Source organism: Leptonychotes weddellii, chromosome 11 (genome assembly GCF_054177405.1).
Source record: "Leptonychotes weddellii isolate Sample4059 chromosome 11, ASM5417740v2, whole genome shotgun sequence".
In the NCBI taxonomy this organism is placed as follows: Eukaryota; Metazoa; Chordata; class Mammalia; order Carnivora; family Phocidae; genus Leptonychotes; species Leptonychotes weddellii.
This window is the reverse complement of record NC_138379.1, coordinates 43,643,733-43,663,186: the sequence shown is the minus strand read 5'-3', so window position 1 is coordinate 43,663,186 and position 19,454 is coordinate 43,643,733. Positions and strand designations below refer to the sequence as shown.

The window sequence follows — 19,454 nt, the reverse complement described above, 5'->3', positions numbered from 1 at the left end:
AACACAGCCTCAAAATGAAAATAGGTCTAGAAAATACCGCAAATCCCATAGTCTTTCCGTTGCCCAGGGGAGCATCAAATACGTATGTTTGTTCACCCAGCCTTTTATAAGCAATACGTTCAGCATCTCATCCTAAAAAATCATGGTCTGTCCCCTGCAGCCGGTTTTCATGTATGCACAAGACCTTCCCATAAGCCCTTCAAAAGCTACTTCCTCCAGAAAACCAGCCTACAGCCTAAGGGTGAGGACCCCACCTGCAGCCTCATCTTGCCTTACCTTCCCCTGTGTCTCTTTCCTTGCTGGAAACACAATAAAACCGACACTAAGCAAATAAGCCTCATCAGGTTAGATTTGCGTACGCACCCTCAGCAGACAGGCTTACAGGAAGTGTTGCCTGAGATTGGACTCGCTGTGAAGCTCCCCAGCACACTGAGGCCCTGGGGAGGGAAAGCTTCCGGAATCTGGCTGGAAGCCAGGTAGCGGGCCAGTGACTCCCTGTCACCGCAGGCCTGCCAAGTGGCACAGGTGACAGGGGACAGCTGTGCTTGTGCAGAGGGGCTTCTTCAACTCTTTCCCACGTGTTTGTCCAGTTCAGCCCAGTGTGGGTCACCAGCACAGGCTGTGGTGCCAGTCTGTGTCATGTGCTGATTAAAATCCGCCTTTCCAGGTTAGTCACATGAGAGGGTTTGTTTTGCGGGCTTGCAGCTGTTTTGCCAACCCTGCCAAGCTCAGGGTGGGACCGCGGGCGATGAAGAGACATTCTTGCCCCAGAGCGTTTGAGTAGAGCTTTGGCAGAATGGAATCACTCACCCCATGTATACAGCACAATTACCCACAGTTCTAATAGCTACACAGCCCCGATCTTCGTGGAAGGAGGCAGGTATGGGTACATAATCCTGGTGATGGGCCCCACTCCATGGGTTTACAGACATCATTTCCCCCGGGGGTAAAATACCATTACCTATTTCGCAGGAATAAGGCAGGGGACTGCTTCAGGAGGAGGGTAGAGTGGGATTATCGGTGAGTGGAATTGTGTGTGGGTCCTGCACACAGAGTTCCTTTAGAGGCCAAGAGGAGGGTTGCCTTTCATCTGTGATACACTTGGATTTGACAGTTCCAAAGGGTGCCCCTGCCACTGACAACCCACCCGGGTGCTTTAAATTCCTGCAGCTAGAATCACTCTTTTAGGTCAAGACATCGTATCCCTGTTAAATGGGCCACTTTGTTTCCGGGGAGCCAGGGCAGGACAGCATGTGGGCCCACAAACATGGTCTCCGGCTTCTTTCTGGGAACTGTTCAGCTCTGGGGTCTCTTGTCCGATCTTAGGATGAAAGTCCCTATGACCTGTGACAGTGGTTCGTAAACTCGACTGTGCAGAAGAATCACCTGAGGAGCTTTTAAAGATCTTAATACCAGGCCATACTCCCAGATCTTTAAATCACAACCTCGGGGGCACCTGGGTGGCTCAGATGGTTAAGCGTCTGCCTTCGGTTAAGCGTCTGCCTTCGGCTCAGGTCGTGATTCCGGGGTCCTGGGATCAAGTCCTGCATCGGGCTCCCTGCTCGGCGGGAAGCCTGCTTCTCTCTCTGCCTCTTCCTCTCTGTCTCTCTGACTCTCATGAATAAATAAATAAAACATTAAAAAAAAAAAATCACAACCTCGGGAGGCAGGACCCAGACAGCAGATATTTTAAACCTCCTCCCCCAAAATGGTTCCAAAGTGTGAATAAACTTGAGAGCCAGTGACTTACACCATTTTTTAAGGTAATTTAAAAAAAAGTAGTTGTATAGTTCTAAGAACAGATTTGCATTTTCTAGGGGCTGAGGTTAGGACACTGTGTCCACCGGGGCAGTAACATGTGGGATTTGGAAACACCCATGAACTCATGTGAACTGAGTAGCGCCTAGGTCTGCAAAAGCCTCTGCTGCTATTTTAAGGAAGTGAAAGAGAACTGCAGGGTGTCCTGCTGTAACACAACTCTCATGGGCCCCAGCCTTCCTCTGCTGGCTTTGCCTTTGGTCTGCTTCTGGCCACGTTCCTGCAGTGACCAGAGTCTCATATTTGTCGGGGTGGCTTAAGTTCTGTTCACATGTAAAAGTCTTCCGGGCACACTGGTAATTTCAGACCACCAAGGTAATTTGAAAAAAAGACGTGTCTTGTGGAGTTTGTCCAGCCTGTGGAAATGTACATTAAAACTGAGGCCCAGGCTGTCGCGACTCCTGCCAGAGCTGGGGACTGTGCCAGAGTCTGCGGTGTTGATGCCATCTGCGGCCCACAGGGATTTTAATCAGCTGAACTGAGCAACCAGTCCCGGGAGGCCCAGGCAAGGCAACAACCTAGCACTACAGCCAAAGGGGATTCAGGCCACAGGCTGGGGGAAGGTGTTGGACTGAGTCTCCAGGGCCCAGTCCTGCCCTGATTCTAGAATCCATTCCTGTGGTTTGAGGTGCCAAAGCTTTTCTCCCGTCTGTGGAACCCCGCCTTGGGGCTGAGCATAGGGAAGTGCTTCTTGTCCTTAGCTGTTCACAAGACCCAGAGCAAGTGTCTTTGGTTGGGGCTGACCACTAGGGGGACCTCCACCCCAGGTCGCGGGGTTCAAGCGCGGCCAGACTCTACGGTGACTCCGAGCCTTCCAAACGGGTTGTTCAGAGACCGAGCCAGCCTCAATTTGGACTGCATCGCACGGGTCCGGGGAGTCCGAACACCCAATGGGTTGCTGCTCTTGAATGTGCCTCTAATCGGTCTTTCTGTGGCTTCTCTCTCTTTGCAATTCTCGATACAAATTGCTTTTCTGCTTCCTCGTTTTCATTTCCTACGGCCGGGGAAATGATGCTGAAAGGCTGGAGAAGCCCAGGGGACTGGCAGCACTAGCGCCGGGACCCGCCCGTCGGTCTCCCCGGGGCCGGAAGGGTGCAGGGCGGGGAGGTGACAGGAGCGGGGCGGGGCTCCCTGGGGGCGTGGTCTCCGGGAGGCGCGGCTTGTGGGCTCTGAACGCGTTCCAGGGGGTGGGGCCGCGGCTGGGCGGACGGGGCGAAGGCAGGTTCGAAGGGGCGGGGTTGACGAGGCCGGTCTCGGAGAAGAGGGAACCGGTGGCAGACGGGTCCCTGCGGGTCGCCTCGCTGCCCGAGAGGGAAGGGGAGTTGAGGGGCGGTCCCAGGAGAAGGAGGGCGGGAGCAAGCTTGGGCTCCGGGACGAGCCTCCCATGGGTCCCGCCTCCGTCACGTGGGCTCCAGACCCGGCCGCTGTCGCTCAGTCCGCCGGTTGGTCGGTCAGTTGGTCGGTGGGTCAGTGGCCTGCAGCTCGTTTCCCGGCTCTCATGTTCGGAGGTGGGAGGGACACGGGAGCGTCCCGCGCACCTGAGCCGCCCGGAGAGGAGCCCCGCACCCAGGTCAGTGGGCTCTCCCCACGCCCCAGGTCCCCTGCGCGTTCCGGACCGGGAGCCCCCGCGGGTGCATTGCCTGGGGAACCGAAAGCCCCCAGATTCAAGAACCACCGGAGGAGTGGGGGTCAGTGCCAGCAAGGGCCCCAGAGCGTGTCCCAGGCGCAAGGACAGGGACCCTCTTCCTCCTCTCTGGCCAGAAGACTGGGAGAAGGGTGTAACTCCCGTGGGATTTGCGCCGAATTTCCACCCAACCCTGCCCGGGACTTACGGACAATCCGCGCGCCCCTGCAGGTGCCAGCATGGCCCTGGAGATGCGCAGGATGGTCAGTCACCTCAGTTCTGTGCGGTATGTCACCGAAGCACCCGCGTAGTCTAGAGAGCCCACGGTGGTCGGGAGGTTTAGGGTCTGTTTGACCAAACATCCCTGTTCGGGTGTGCTCAGATGCAACGCCTTGACTGAGACCAGCTCTGTAATTGCGAAAACGCAACATGCCTATCAAAATCTCAAGCCACTGCGTCCCAGTAGACTGCCAAACGGGGAAGGTTCTACTTGAAAGTGGGCTCCTCCTCTCCCTCATGACATCCCAACTCCAGACCTGCAGTTTTTCTTCAAATGAAGATAAGATTATATATTGAAAAGGTAGAATTTCCAAAGTTTGCAGGGGATTGAAACAGGCATTCTAGCTAGTCTTTAATCCTCTTAAAAAACAGACCCAGAGTGTTGTATTTTTACTTTTAGAGCAGCTGGTTATGTCGTATAGATCCGTCCCCCTTGCCATATTTCTAGGTCTACTTCCTATCTTTCTCTTCATCTGTCCCTTTCCTTTCCCAGTTCCTTAATTGATTATAATACAAATCTGAAGTGTTTCCGAAGTTTATGTTGCATTTTGTGAAGTTAAATGCCCAACTAAAGAAAGGTAGTTGGCTGTGCACAAAATTCATCTTCAAAATGTTCAGTCTTTGATTATTATTTGAATACAGAAAACACAAAATATTATTTAATTTAGAGATTGTTTCTCTTTAGGGCTTGAGAGGCAGCCCATTAGTATTCTGCTTAAATTCATATTTAAACGACCTTGAAGTGGGAAATAAGAGAGATTAATGAATTTCTCACTTATTGCATTCATCCATGATTTTATCAATACATTTATTATTATTATTCTTACTTAGAGTTTTGATGATGTGCCAGCTATTAGCTTATTGCTACTGAGTAGACAAACTAAGAATCATGATCTCTACTGGGGTAGCGACGGCAGGTGTGCTGGCTTTAAGACTGAGCAGAATGGGATAAATGCTACGAGAGAGGGAAGAACAAAGAGTTGTGGGAATTCCTTTTTTTTTTTTTTTAAGATTTTATTTACTAGAGAGAGAGAATGAGAATGGGGGGGCAGCAGAGGGAGAGGGAGAAGCAGGCTCCCCACTGAGCATGGAGCCCAATATGGGATTAGATCCCAATCATGACCTGAGCCAAAGGCAGATGCTTAACCAACTGAGCCATTAGGCGCCTCGGGAATTCCTGTCTTTCATCTGAGCAGGGAAGATCTGGGAAAATTTCAAGCAGATGACTTGCATGATGGATCTCAGAGGATTTCTCCTGGGTGTCTCCAGGCAGAGGTGGATAGAGCGTGGCCTGGGCTCAGAGCTGTGTAGGCAGGCAAGCACCAGCTAACCGTGAGAAGCGGCAAGTGGTCCAACTGGGTTCCCAGGGCAGGTGCTAGACAGTAAAGTTGGTGACAAGGATGAAGCATGGCCCCAATTGGAAAGCATGGGAGCCAATGACAGGTTTTAAGCAAGGGACTGACTGATGGTTCAGTGAGCTTCTCAAAGTCCGGGACCTTGGCCCTTGACCATCCCAACCCCTGGCCTGATACAGAGAAAATCCAGTAAATATTTGTGGAATGAATGATCAGGCAACACTATAGAGCTGAGCTTCTCAACCTTTAACAAGCTTAAGAATCATGAGGTGGGTCTTGTTCAAATGCAGATTCTGATTCCTGGGTCAGCGGTGGGATCTGACCTGGATTTCTAACAAGTTCTAGGGTGGTGCCCTTCACTATCTCTGGCAAGGATTAAGGGCCATAGTTTGCAAACCTGGGGAGCTTTTAAACTATTTGGAATGAAGTGGGTCTGGGATGGTGTTCCAGGTTCCCCCAGGTGATTCTGATGAAGGCCAAGGTGGGACCTGCTCAAGCCTCCTGTGGCAGTGCTGTGGGAAGGAGTGAGCTGAGGGGTCAGACACTGGGGCGGAGGGGCCCGTTAGGACAGTGAAGGCCAATCAGGGTAGAAGTGGGGCTGCCTTATATTGGGCCTGAAAGAGTGGGACAGGTAGGAGAGACTCTAGAGATCGAATCTATGGGCCAAGGGTTCAGGGAGTGCTGGTATCTGTCTTTAGACTGGATAGCTTCCAGAGTGAAGAGGGGGAAACGATTCTGAGAGAATTCAGCTTTGGAGAGGAATGGCATGCCCTTCAGGCTGTAACATTTGATGTAAAATTTGGAAGTTGGTTTTGACGTAGCCATTGAAAAAAAAATTTTTTCCTGAAATACAAATCTGTTCATGATGCTTCCCTGCTGTAAATGCTCTGGTGGATCCCCTCTTGTAAAATATGAGAAGGAAAAGCTAATATGAATGCAACTAATGAGACATCTAAACATTTATTAAATTCCCAGACTGCATCCCCATTCAAGAAGTGACCCTCGGGGGGTGGGGTGACGTTGTTACCACTTGGTGTGGGCACAACTAGACTGCGACTTTTAGCAGCTTTGTGTGGTCCTGAGTCACTGTTTTTCCTGCTTCTTAGAGCAGTTCCACTTTATGTTTCCTGGCATCATCAGTTTCAGTACTTGATGGCACCTCTGGGTCTCTGTTTTCCAAGAATCCACAGGTGGCCTCAGAAGGGTGGGTTGTATCCCTTCTAGACTCTGAAAGCCAGGTCTTATTCGCCCTTGGGGATCTTCACGACATCCATTCTTATCTCTGATATGCTCAGTAAATAATCTAGGAGATGCTGTCCTAGGGCAATGTGTTCAGCTTCAGACCCAGATCTCCTCACAGCCTTGTGATTTTCCAGGGAGCTGCTAACTCTCAGCTTTGTCTTCAGGAAATGTATGACTTCTACTTAGTGCTCCTAGGTAATTCTTACTTTGGGACTCCTCTCTAATCCTTGCTTTCATTTCCTCTGTCTGTCACATCCACATTTATGCACACAGAGAGCTGACCCTTCCTTCTGCACCATGCTCTTAATCACCATGTTCCATGTGGTGCAGACATCTTGGCCCTGTAATAGATCTGTGGATGGAAGGTCTACACAAGATGGGATAGGATTGCCTCCTTGATAGGATAAAGTGTAGCATCCTTCTTTGGCACTGAAGGCCTTGCAAAGCCTGGCAGTAACATAGCTCACAGCTGCATCTCCACTGTTCCCCAGACTGAGTAGCTCACCAGTTTCTATCTTCATGTGCTTCTCTGTCTTTGCATGCACAATGTGCTCTTCCTGGAAAGCTCTTTCGTCCGCTCTGCGAGATGAATGAACTCTTATTAGGATGCAGATCAGACCCCTTGAAACCCTCTCCTCCTACCTCTAAGTCACTTTGACCCTTCTCTCTGGCATATATATATATATATATATATATATATATATCATCGAATAGAGAACTCAGCTATGGTACTTAGGCACTTTATTTGCATGTCTCTGTCCACACCTGCTCCAGACCCTGAGCCGCTCCAGGCCTGCATCAGCCTTTGGGCGCAGCCCTACACTTAGCAGATGTGCAGGAAAGAGTTGGTGGTAAACATGGGCCCTGAGCTGGCTGGTTTTGCAGTGTTTGCCCCAGTAAAGGGGGAAAGAGGTAGGCTATTTTGCACCAGAGATGAGGGAAGAAACAAGAACAGAACCTGAAAGACTGGGACAAGCCCAATGAGGAGTGGCCCACATGGCTAGAGTCAGAGGGTGGGGTGGGGAGGGGACACGGGGAGAGGTGAGACTGGAGTCTTAGGCTGGGGCGAGGCCGTGGAAGGCCTTGAACACTGCAGCTAAGGAATTGAAATTTTATTCCCATGACATTGAAGGTCTTTCAGTGTGAAAGAGACATGGGGTGAAATCTCTGCTTTCAGGATGATCCAGGGCTGGGAAGGGCAGGTTGGAGGGACAGGGAGCAACCTCCTGTGAGAATATGCTATTGGAATAACCCATCAAGGTAGCTTAGGATGTAAATCAAGGCGGTGGCAGTAGAGATGGAGAGGGAGTGATCCCCTGCAGGACTGGGTGACTAACTGGATTTGAGGGAGAGGGAAAGGCAACAAATGGGACACTGACACTTTGTGCTAGTGTGCTGGGAGAAGAATGAGGCATCGTCAGTAGCATGGGAGCGTGGAGGGAAGTGAGGATGGTTGGTTCCTTTTGGAATCAGAAGAGAGCCTTGGGTACTTTCTTGCATCATATATAGAGACACATATCACACACACACACACACACACACACACACGGATGGTGAAGCTACCCAAAGGAACCTATCTAGGGTCACCCGCTGCTGGTGGCAGAACCCAGGCCTTCTGGCCCTCTGGCCTGGGGCTCTATCCTTTGGAGCACTGTGAGTTGGCCAGAGAAGAGCTGCCAGAAGGTCCAGATGGAGATTCCATTAGGCCATGAAAAATGGGAAAGAGACCAGGTTTGGGGTGAATTCAGTCTGCAGCTAAGACTGGAATCTTACAGGTCAAGGACTCAGAAGGGAAGTGTCTGCTGGTAGCCAATGCCAATGTGGGTGTGAAGGCTCCTGAGTCCTTTCTGTCCTATGGTCTAGCTCTGTGTGGGCTGATGGGAAGCAGGGAGTGCTTTATGGACACTCACACTTGTTAGTGCTCAGTGTGGGTACATGTATATTAAATGGCTTTTCTGGGCATACAACCACCCCTCTCTCAGTTCTCCAGAAGGATGAAGTCTAAGACCCAAACACTTTTCCCCCCTAGCAAACTTTAGGGACCCATCCAGTCAGTCAGAAGTTGCCTGTGTAGTGGTGGAGTGGTGGGGGGCTGATGGGGGGCTTCAAGCAGAGGCCTGTGTTTAAGGCCTGTGTCAGGGATCCAGATGGTTGGGAGAGGGCCCTAGCTGTCGGGTAAGGAGAGAGGACCTTATCTAGAATCTGCACTGCTGCCTGGAGACTCAGTGGCCCTGAAGCTGGATTTCCTCTCCTCCTCACCTCTCCCTTCCACACCTTTCTGCCTGGCTGCGCTCCTTCACCTCCAGCCTCCCAGGGCAGGTCCTACCTTTGCCCTGGCACAGTGGTCACCTTCGTTTGCTGAGGCTGAGCTGGGTTAATGCATGTGAAACATTTAGATTACTGCCTGGCATGTGGTGATTGCCAAAGGAAAATGAAGACAAGGAATGCTGGGAATCTACTTTGAGGGAAAACTTGTCAAGCCTCATGGCTCTTTCGAACTATGTAGCTGGATCTGGGAAGTGTCTGCCTTATCTTGTTTTGAGTTTTTGTTTTTGTGGCTCTTTATTTATTTATTTATTTTTACTGATACATAAATGTGTGCAGAGCCTGCTCATCCATGGTAAAGAATCAAGGACAGCTAGAGATTGCAGACTTGAGATTTGGGGTGTCCATGTCTCAGGAATGACTAATGCAGAGGTGAGTGGGTGGAGGGCCTTCTGACAAATCTCCAGGAACAGCTTGTTAACCCAGGTGAGGCTACGGGGAATCGATTGTAGCCTGGCCTCTCCCCCGGCCGGTAGCTGCTGAGCCGGTCCCAGGTGGCTCTGTTGTGTTTACATCTGTTTCCTCCTGGTGATGAGGAGAGGCAGAGGGAAGGCTTGCTCCAAATCCCGGGCTCGCTGTCCGCCTGCATAGGGTTAGCCAGTGCTTGCTGGTTGCTGGGAGTGTGCTCAGTGCGCAGAGTCAGAACTCCTGCCCTGACTGTCGGGTGAGCACATGAATCCACAGTGACTTGTGTGCCTGGTTGGAATGGACCAGTCACATGCAGCTGGGCCGCTCCGCTGGGCAGGGACCGCTCTGACTGGGAGGGTCACTGCTGTGACTGCACTTGTATCCTGAGAGGTCTTAGCGAATGTCTGCAACCTGCTTCTGGCACAAAAGCCCACAAGACCCTGCCAAAAGGAGCTCCTGAGGCCGACAGACCATGCGTGTGTGTGTGTGCTTGTGTGTGCGTGTGTGTGTGTGCGCGCGCACACGCACGTGCGCGCGCGGGGGGGGGTGGGGGGGAGGGGGAGAGAGAGAGGGAGAGAGGGAGGGAGAGGTACTTGTGTAGGAGCCAAGAGGCCTGTTGTCGGAATTGGGGAAAAGAGAAGGGCAGAGCTCAGGCCGAACAGCAGTAATGAGCTACCTTTCTTTGCTGCATGCACACGTGACACCTGCTGTCTCTTCAGGGGCTGCGCTTTCCTTCCCCAGCACAAGGCCTCGTTCCCCCGACTCAGGTTTGGGCATGAATAGCTAGCTGGACACTGCCCGGCTTCATGAAGGCACCAAAGGTGCGGGTAGACTGGGCCCCCAGAAGGCTGTGTCCAGAGGGAGGATGGGGGAGCTTCCCGCTTTGGTGGGTTTCACAAAGGGCTTGTGTCCCGAGATGGGTGATATTATTCCCATCTTATGGGAGGGAAATAGGTGCCAGAGAACTCGATTTTTTTTTTTTAAAGACTCCAAGTATTAGATTTAATTTATTGTCCAAATTGGGATACTTTTGAGAGTGAAAGGAGGCAGACAAATACTGATTTGGTGGGGTCCTGGGGTGACAGGACTGTTGTGGGTGTACCAGAAGTGTGGTATCGAACTCCAGATTCAGTAAGCAACCAGAGCAGGTGGGGGGGGCCGGGTGGGAGAGAGGGCTGCAGTCTGGGGAAGGGAGAAGTTAGAACTTGAATTTGGGCAGGAAAGGCAGATTCTGTTAATTCAACATTTTACCAAAGCAAAAGAATTGTTCTTGGCTCTGACACCTGACCTTGACGGGATGTCATGAAAAAGTTTTATTACATAATCTCTTCTGTGACCTGCCAAGACATCTGGTTCTTCGACGCAATGCGCTCACCCGGTAACAACAACAGCCATCCTGTGTGTCCGTCTAGGTTTTCGCCGTGCCAACTCACTGGAGCTGCACAATGCCTCAGGCAGGGATTATTGTCCTGCTTCTGGAGATGAGGAAACAGACTCCTGGCCACCGCACCTTCTCCCCTCTCCCCCCTAACATGGCTCAGATGGGGAGGCTTGCTCTAGCGTATGGACTTTGAACCAGACGGCCTCCATTTCAAGTCCACTCTACACGGATTTGCTGTTGCTACTTTGAGCATTAAGTTCCTCATCTGTTCAATGGGAACAATAATAAGCCTATTTCATTTGGTTCTGGTGAAGATTCAATGAGATGATGCACAGAGGGTGTTGATTGTTGATTGCGGTGCTTGGCATATCCGAAGTAGTCAGCAAATGGGATTGTTATCATATGTCCTCTTCTCAGGAAGCCTGGAAAAAAAAAAAAAAAGAGTGACTTACATCATCCAGAGGGCTTATTCTGAAATCTCAGGGGAAAGGAGCATTCTCTGGGCCAGGTGTGACATGAAAGGACAGCCACGGTGAAGGTGAAGTGCAAGAGGCAGAAGTGCATGGCAGTGGGAAACAGCCTGGGTTCAGATGGCTGGTCACCAACGTACAGCACAAAGGCAGCAGAGAAAGCTGAGAACCCAAACCAGCTCAATGAGATGTGGCAGGGGGAAGTGCAAAGTCCTGTCCGTAGGCTCCAAAAATCAGTGGTGTGGGTTTCCTACCTGACCATGTGGAAAAGCCCATATAAGTCAGCCTCGTTGCATTAATAGAAGTCCTGGCTTTAGACCTTGCTAGAAGATCATCCCTCTTTTTTCTGCACTGGCCAAGACTGGACACACAGCACTCTGGGAGCAGGTGGAAGAAGGATGCTTAGTGCTACAAAGCTGGAGTCTGTGCCCTGCAAACTTTGAAAGGACCTAAGGACTGACAGGAAGACACCGGGGCTGTGCTTGTAATTTTCAGGTTGGGGAGGGAGCCATCTTGTTCTGTGTTGCTCAGAGGGTAGGGTTGCGGGTCCATGGTGGTGATGGGAGAGGGAATTAAAGAAGAGGCAGATTTCAGTTCAATATAAGAAGTTCTGCATAACTCAAGCTTATCTCAAGGGCAAGGCAGCTGTCTCAGAGCTTGTGTTGAAGTCTACCTGAAGAAGGTGTTGTCCAAGCTGTGTTCACTAGAGAGAAGTTTGCGAAATTGCGGGGGAGGCAGGATTTGCTGAGAGGTCTAACTAAAAGTGCGGCAGGATTGTGGAGGAGGTTGGCTTCTGAGGTGGCATAAAGGCAGGAGGCTGGGAAGGGTGGTCCCAAAGCTGTGCAGGAGCTTCTCTGTCCCAAGTCACAGGCTGAAGTCGTGCTCGGTAACAGACTGGGAGAGAGGAAGGGCTCTGAGGAAATGGCTTTGTGGCCTGAAACTCTGAGGCCTGGGATCCCAAAGAAGTGATTATACTCTGTATATTCTCTGCGGAGGCCTATCGTGGCTCAGCCACCTCATTGGGGCTTGAAGGCTCTTACAGACTCATGGCCATCCCTTGAAGATTTCAAGAACACAGTATCCTGGTATCTGAAGCACCAGGGCCATGTGGCCTAAGGCCCTGGGCTTGCAGCATCAAAGAGGGGATGGTGGATATAGGAGAGAGCCATCCAGGAAGGCAGTGGGTACGACACTGGGAAGTCTGACTGTCTGTCTGCAGCCTGGGCCACAGAGCCAGCTTCCAGCCCCCAAGATTTGCCCGGGAAGGGCTGTGGGCAGCGGGGCCTTACTCAAGTAGGCTGAGGTTTTGGGTGGGGTGCATGGATGGAGGATGGAGAGTGCTGTGGTTAAGCAACGTGGATGCCTGAGGGGCACGCTATCCTGGCCTGGGTGGCAGGGAGGGAGGCCATGGAGGCCCTCAAGTCAGAACCGGCCCACTGGATCTAGGGCAACTCCCCCTTTTAGGAACAGTGGTAGAGCATAATTCTAAGTGCTCTGGAGCTAGGAGACTCATGACCTCATTTATTATTTCAGTCACTGAATGATTTTTGACCATCCTCTGTGCTGAGGACTGTGATGGCGGGAACCTGAAATGAGTAAGACATGTCCCCTGCTTGGATCCAACATAAGGATTGTACCCCTTCCTCAAAATAGGCAGTACTAACCACAGAGAGAACACGGTGAACATTCAGAGAAGGAAGAGGTTGGGGCACTTGGCTTGCTGAGGAGGTAGCATTTGAGATGTGTCTTGAAGGAAACATAGGGATCAGAGACACCCCTTTCTCTGGGTCCAGGGCATTTCTAGCAGAGGGGACAGCGATGGACAAAGAAAGGCATGGGGATGGTAAGTTAAAGGGCATATGCAGACAACAGCCAGTGGTTTGGTTTGGCTAGAACCGAGGAGTGGGGTTATATAGGGAACCGGGGATTGGAAGTCATCATTTATTAGTCCCCACCAAGGAGGAAAATGACTCAAGAAAGGTGACTTTTCCCAAGGTTCTCCAGCTGGCAAGAGCCTGAAATAAGACTTACCTGATCTTCAAACCCATGTTTTTTCCATTCTATCTTGCCACCATGTTGAAAGGTCAGATTATTCAGAGTCTCAAGTTTACCTCGAAGATCAAGCCTTCATGCTGAGGCAGGAAGCCGGTCAGGCTGCGCGTGTCCAATGACATTAACCTGTGAAAAGCACTTGGTGGACGTGGCCAGATTGTTAAGGACACAAAGTCAGCCCCAGAAAATATATACATGCACACAGAGAGATATATTTGGAAGTAAATCTCTAAAATAGTAGGAGGTTGCATAGTTGTTCATGATGTCATAGAAACTGTTAATTCCCGAGCACTATAGGCGATTGCTGATTCCCTGGCTGAATTCCACCCACTCAATAAAGTATATTAGAATGGGGCAAGATAACCTGGAATCTTCTCTTAATTTACACAAAAAGCTTCTTGGCTTTAGTTACTTTGTCATTAGTAACAAGTTGCTTAGAACCCACCTCATCTGTTGGGGACCCCAGAGTGTCGGCAGTAAATGGATATTAAGCAAGATGGTGCTCTGGAGTGGGTCAGAAGGGTGGGGTGAGGGATGGGAGTCAGAAAAGCCTCTGCAGGAACCCAGGTGGGGGTGTGGGTGGAGAGGAGGGTCCAGCACAGCTCAGTAAGCGGGCTGGGAGCCTGCCCATGCAGGAGTGGGGAGTGGGGGCTGGGTGCTGCGTGAAAGGAGAGCATTGTTTCCACCAAGCATGTTCAGGCTCTAAGCAGGTGGGTGCTGGTGGTGGCTGCCCACTGAAGTTGGGGTTCTACCTTATCTTGTGTGCTGTAGAGCCAGCCAGTCCTTATCGCTGATCAGGTCTGCCTAGAGCCCCACCCCGTGTTCAGCGTGGCTGCGCCCCCAGAGCTCAGAACCCAGATCTGGCCCTGGCAGCTACACCCTGCTTGCTCAGGGTGGACCTGGGGTCCTTTCGGCTGCCCAATGGGATGCTTCCCCTCGGACCAGAGACAGAGCCGGAGAAGACCACCTTAGGGAGGCTGGGGTGCCGATCGGGTAGTATGTGGGCTGCAGTGAATTGGGTTCACGTGTTAACAGGGGACTGCAGGTGGGACAAAGCTCTCCCTCCGCATCCTGCCTGCGAATCAGGAGCCCTTTGACAACTGTTAAGAGCTGCTCCAGGGTCACAAATCCTGTCCTCAACTATCATGGTTATGTGTATTTGAAAGAGAATTTTAAATAAATCTAGTGGCAGCCGAATGAGGGATGGCGTTCATGAGAAGGTTTCTGCAGGCTACATGAGACACACATCTTGTTGCATCGCTGTGACCCACCGCATCACAAGGAACTCTGGGGGCAGTTGCCTGCTTGGCTGTAGGTGTCGCGTAAGAGTGGGACGTCTGCTGGGAGCAATTGTGGGGCCTCTCTGGGTCACCAGTACAACTTGACTGTCTTCTGTCCAGGCCACCTCTGAGCTGAAGGGGCCCTCCCAATGCCGGTGCCCAGGGCCAGGGACTTCCTGCTCCACGAATGTGGTCAGGCATGGCCCTTCCTGTCCCCAACCCCTGGAGCCTGGCTTCAGCTTTAGCCTCCATGTTTGGGGTCTCCCAGATTGTCTCCCAGCTCACCAGCTCTCTGCCAGGTGCCTGCCCCCACGTGGCGCATGAACAACATAAACCCTGCCTGCTCATTGTCCCTAAGTGGGATGCCTGGGCACCCCCGCTGGAATGGCTGAGGAAGGCGCCAAGGGGCTGTAAGAGGAAGCACAAGATCGGTAGGAAACTTTCTGTTCGGGAAGAGCCAGTGGCCTGGACCTTCCTGTCAGAAACTGCTAGAGAGACACCGAAGGCCCGGAGCAGGTGCACTGTGTGTGGAGCCCCAGGGCCTGCCACGTGGGGGGCTGGTTCCAAGGGATTTGGTAACTTCTCAAAGGGAGTCAATGTTATATATATATTTTTTCCCCTCATCCCAGCAATTGGAGCCTGATCAGGGGCCTTGGCTAAATTTGTCTTCTGGAATAGTGCAGTCAGGGCCGTGTTCTCTAAGGGTGAGAGGCAGAGCGTTGCATATTTACCTGGCTGGGCACTGAGCTGGCTGGTTTACTCTGTCCTCTCTCCTAACCCTCTGACCAGCCCAGTGTGAGGCAGGCATAATTATCTTCGTTACATAGTAACCGGAGAGGTTAATATATATTACCCAAGGTCAAAAACTAACCCAGCTGTAAGTAGCAGAGGCAGGATTTAAACCCAAGTCAGTAGGACTGCAAAGCTTGGACTCTTTCTACTGTCTCCTGCTCCTCTCGTCAGGGGTAAGGAAAGGAGTGCAGGAGTTCAGGGTTCAGAACAGGGGTGGGTCGGGAGGGGGGACTCCTGTTGGTGCTGCCTTCCCCTGCTGCGGCCCCTTTCTACACCTTTCACCCAGAGTCTGAGGCCCTGCTCAGGTGTCTCCCATGGGAGAATAGCCCTGCTTTGTGGACAAGAAGTACGGAAGATGGAGAGAGGCCCCCAGGAGCTATTGTAGACGCTCCCACTCCCCTGGCATCAGACTGACAGACGTCTAGGAGCAAGACCTCGTGGGCCCCCAGAGAGGGGAGACCACATGCAGTGTAATTCTCTAGCCAACTTGTCTTTGGTCTGAGGGACTCTGTGTGCAAACGGGGGATTCCTGGATCACTTTTTTTGGGAAAGTCCCTGAATCACTCCGGCCTAAGTGCTGTCAGGGGAGGGAAGCAGTCCTGGTGGCAAGTGTCTTGTGATGGGTGAGCTGAGCTCCCCACCCCCACCACCACATCACATGCTGGGGTTGTTGAATTGGGTGGAAGAGAAGACGGCTGGACCCCGGGCGCTTGGCTCCTAAAATGTGGCTTGGCAGCTAGCTGGTCAGGTTACAGCGTCAAGAAGGGTTTCCTTCTTGTAGCAACCAGCCTGGCCTTGCTAAATGGCGTCGCTCCCTGGGCATGACCCGACGCAGAGCTGACTTAACAAAGATAAAGGACTGTTAGAGACTATCCTTACCTGGATGTTGTTTAAGGTCTGAAGATGCAAAGCAAAGTCTTCCTCAGACGGAGAGGGAAGGGAACACCTCTGGATGAGAACAGAGTCCCACATCTCTGGACAGGAGGCCGCCCCATTGCAGCAGGCTAGTGCGGCCGGGATCAGACTGGGGCATGTACTAGCCCGCTAGGCCTGCCGTAACAAAGCACCACAGACTGGCTGGGTGAAGCAACAGAAATTTGTTTTCTCACAGTTCTGGAGGCTAGAAGTCCAAGATCAAGGTGTCAGCAGGGTTGGTTTCTTCTGAGGCCTCTGTCTTTGGCTTGTAAATGGTCACCTCCCTGTGTCCTCACATGGTCTTTCCTCTGTACCCGTCTGTGTCCTTAAAGGATACCAGTCAGATTAGATTAGGGCCCACCCCAGTGACCTCATTTTAACTTAGCTGTCTCTTACAGTGGGGAGCAAACTGGAGGCCAAGAAGTTACTTCTAAATACAGTCACATTCTAAGGTCCTGGGTGTTCGACTTCAACATAAAATTTGGGGAGGGGCATACAGTTTGGCCTATAACAGGATATTTCCCAGAACCCTCAGTGAACAAACCTCCATGTCCTGGTGAGGGATGGAGAGGTGCTCACTGCTGGTCCTGCCGAGGAACCAGGATAGGCAGGTAGACTCCAGCCAGCCAGTGTGGAGAAGCTTGACTGGCCTCGTCCAAAGGCTCAACCCCACAAAGTCCAGACCAAGCAGTTCCCTGGTCGTCTGGGCTCTCTAGCAGCAGTGGATTCTGTGTGCTCTTGTCATCTGGCTCCCATATGGCCTCAGCCCTCCAGTGAAGACAGAGCTGCTAGTACCCTGCTAATACCTTCCAGCCCAGGCGTGCGGAGGAAGCCCCCTTCTCCTCTGACAGAGGCAGGGGCCAGCCTCTTGTTGCCAGCGCACACAGCCTGACTTCAGGGAAGTTCTTTGGTCTCCTACTGGTCTAAACTTTTTTTTTTTTTTTTTTAATGCAAAAGGAAAACTATTGCATTGACTCAAAATTAAACTGTTTAGCTTCTTAACAAGTGTTGAAATGAGGGTTCAAAACACAGAATAAATTCTGATTAATCCAAATAGCATTTATCCAGAGACTGCCAAATTCTGGGGTCTGTGTTCCTCCCCAGGCAGTTTGGGAGATCATAGGAGGTAGCTGGCTACAGGCTCAAGTTATGTATGAGGCCTCTGAACATTCTAGATGATAGAGAAAGCTCGCCAATTCAGATGTGGGTTTTTTTTTTTTCTTGTTGCTTAGCATTTGAAAATAATAGAATAAGGAGAAATGCCTGGTTTTATCATCTGTTAGGGGAAGTTACATCCTCCTGTTGTTCCTGTGGAAATAAACTTGCATTCGTCAATTGTGTCTTGCTCATGCCAGGGCCGACCATGGCTGGTCCTCCTTCAGCTCTGATTATCAGGCCACAAAGAGAGGGTCCCCATGTGGAGAGAGAGAGGGGGGAGAGGCTGCCGTGGACAGTCCCCCACCCTTATTCAGAAAACGGGCCAAGGTCTCTCTCTTTGTCTTGCATGCTCCTTCTCCCTTTGCTCTCCACTCAGCGAGCACACTTAACATTTTGTGTCTGCCAACGTTTCCTGAGTGTCTGCCTGGGTCGGGCTCATTGCTGGGCTCTGAGGATAGAAAGGTGAATAGCACATACTCCTTGCTCTCAAGCATCTTAATTTAGAAGCAGAGACAGACATATCAAGGAATGGTATAACCAGAGCTGTAAGCGAGATGATAAAGGTGAGTACCAAGTATGGCAGAAGCAAAGGGAAGCACCCAACGCCTTCAGGCCCGGGGGGGTAAGGGTGTCAGGAAAGGCTTCCTTGGGTTGGTGCATGTGGAGAAGGTCTTAGAATTTGTGAGATTTGAAAGTATAGCTGGAGAAAAGCATCCCAAACAGGAAAGAGAGAGCACAGGGAAATCCTTCTGTATTTAGGGAGTAGAAAGTGGCTCAGGGGGGCTGAACTGAGAACATGGTGAGAAGTGCAGCTGGGAAGAGGACTTGGATGGCCAAGCTGTGGAGTACAGCTTTGTTCCTGAAATAGTGGGGAGCCATGGAGAGTTTGGGAGCAGAGGAGTAATGCCATCGGCTTTACGAAACATATCCTGCCTGCTCTGGGAAAGATGGGTTGAAGGAGAGTCAGCCAGAAGTAGGAAGTCTAGGGGAGGCAGCTTTGGCAATCAGAGGGAGAGATGATGAGGGTCTGAACGAGGGTGGGCTGAGCATTTGGTCACGTGGTAGGACCTTCAGAGAGCCTGAACGGCACTGTGGAAAGGGCGTCGTCTGTGTCGCCAGGAATTTAGGTTCGAACCTCAGTTCTGGTTCTGTTGGTCCCCAGCAAGGTAAGGTGGAATCCCGTGCCCCCCTCTGGAAAAGCTCAGATCCCTAAGTGCTAGATTTAAAAGAAACAAACAGCAACAAAAAGCCCCTTTATTATGAAAAAATTCAAACATACATAAAAGTAGAAAGGGGGCGCCTGGGTGGCTCAGTCAGTTAAGCGGCTGCCTTCGGCTCAGGTCATGGTCCCAGGGTCCTGGGATCGAGTCCCGAATTGGGCTCCCTGCTCAGCGGGGAGTCCACTTCTCCCTCTCATTCTCCCTCTGTGCTCTCTCTCTCTCTCTCTCAAATAAATGGATAAAATCTTTAACAACAACAACAAAAAAAGTAGAAGGAACCGTGTAATGAATCAGCTTACTCATCAACCAGCTTCAACAATAAACTCTTGCTGGTTATATTTCTAGGGGATAATTTCTTTTAAAGATTTATTTATTTATTTATTTGAGAGTGAGAGTGAGCGAGCGAGTGCACACGAGTGGGAGAGGCAGAAGGAGAGAGAGAGAATCTCAGACTCTGTGCTGAGCACAGAGCTTGCATTGGGGCTCGATCTCACCAACCTGAGATCACGACCTGAGCCAAAACCGAGAGTCAGACATTTAACCGACTGTGCCACCCAGGTGCCCTTGTAGGAGATAATTTTTGCAGTGAAGCTTTTTGAAAGTATTCAAGTTGAGACTACATTGGAATCATTTCTCTGAGTCTATCGTCAGGTTGAGGCACTGAAATGACTTGATGTCCATTTGTTCCTCCGTGGAGGTGAAATTGTGTGCGCACGCATGTGTGTTCTCTGTTGTGAGAAGGGCAGTGAGGGCTGCTTTCTTTGTGTTCTGGGCTGAGGAAGCACACGGCCAGCAGTTCCTATCAGTGGGTAAGCTTCTGTCTGCCAGGGGGCAGGGGAGGTGTGGACATGGGAGAGAATGGAGGTGTGGACATCTGGTGAGGGCAGTCGGCAGGGTTGGACACCCTCGTTATCCACTCACTGAAGGATGCCTGTGGCCTGAGGGCCTGATTTGTGCTGACCAAACTGACAAGGCTAGTCTGTACACCAGAAACCAATGGACTCATTTACTTTGGCGGGCATAGTCCACTGGCCACAGCACAAATACCTGTCCTCCCAGGGCGCCTGGGTGGCTCAGTTGGTTAAGCGACTGCCTTCGGCTCAGGTCATGATCCTGGAGTCCCGGGATCGAGTCC

General features: G+C 51.3%; 1 protein-coding gene and 1 long non-coding RNA gene across 7 annotated transcripts in view; one reads left to right on the top strand and one right to left on the bottom strand.

Moving 5' to 3' along the window:
* Positions 1–673, bottom strand: part of LOC145716204 (uncharacterized) — a 58,154-nt gene extending 57,481 nt beyond the window's left edge. The window contains exon 1 of the long non-coding RNA XR_014138708.1: positions 364–673. This is a non-coding gene — a long non-coding RNA (uncharacterized LOC145716204). The remainder of the gene's footprint in view (positions 1–363) is intronic.
* A 2,417-nt stretch (positions 674–3,090) lies between these two features.
* PPFIBP2 (PPFIB scaffold protein 2) overlaps positions 3,091–19,454 on the top strand; it is a 145,114-nt gene continuing 128,750 nt past the window's right edge. For 2 of the 6 annotated variants that reach the window (XM_081798653.1, XM_081798654.1), the window contains exon 1: positions 3,098–3,388. In XM_081798653.1, coding sequence (XP_081654779.1) covers positions 3,203–3,388 — 186 coding nt within the window. In that variant the 5' untranslated portion in view covers positions 3,098–3,202. Of the gene's footprint in view, positions 3,389–19,454 lie in introns of all 6 variants that reach the window. The other 4 variants (XR_014138704.1, XM_081798652.1, XM_081798656.1 and 1 more) reach the window with 4 other exon arrangements.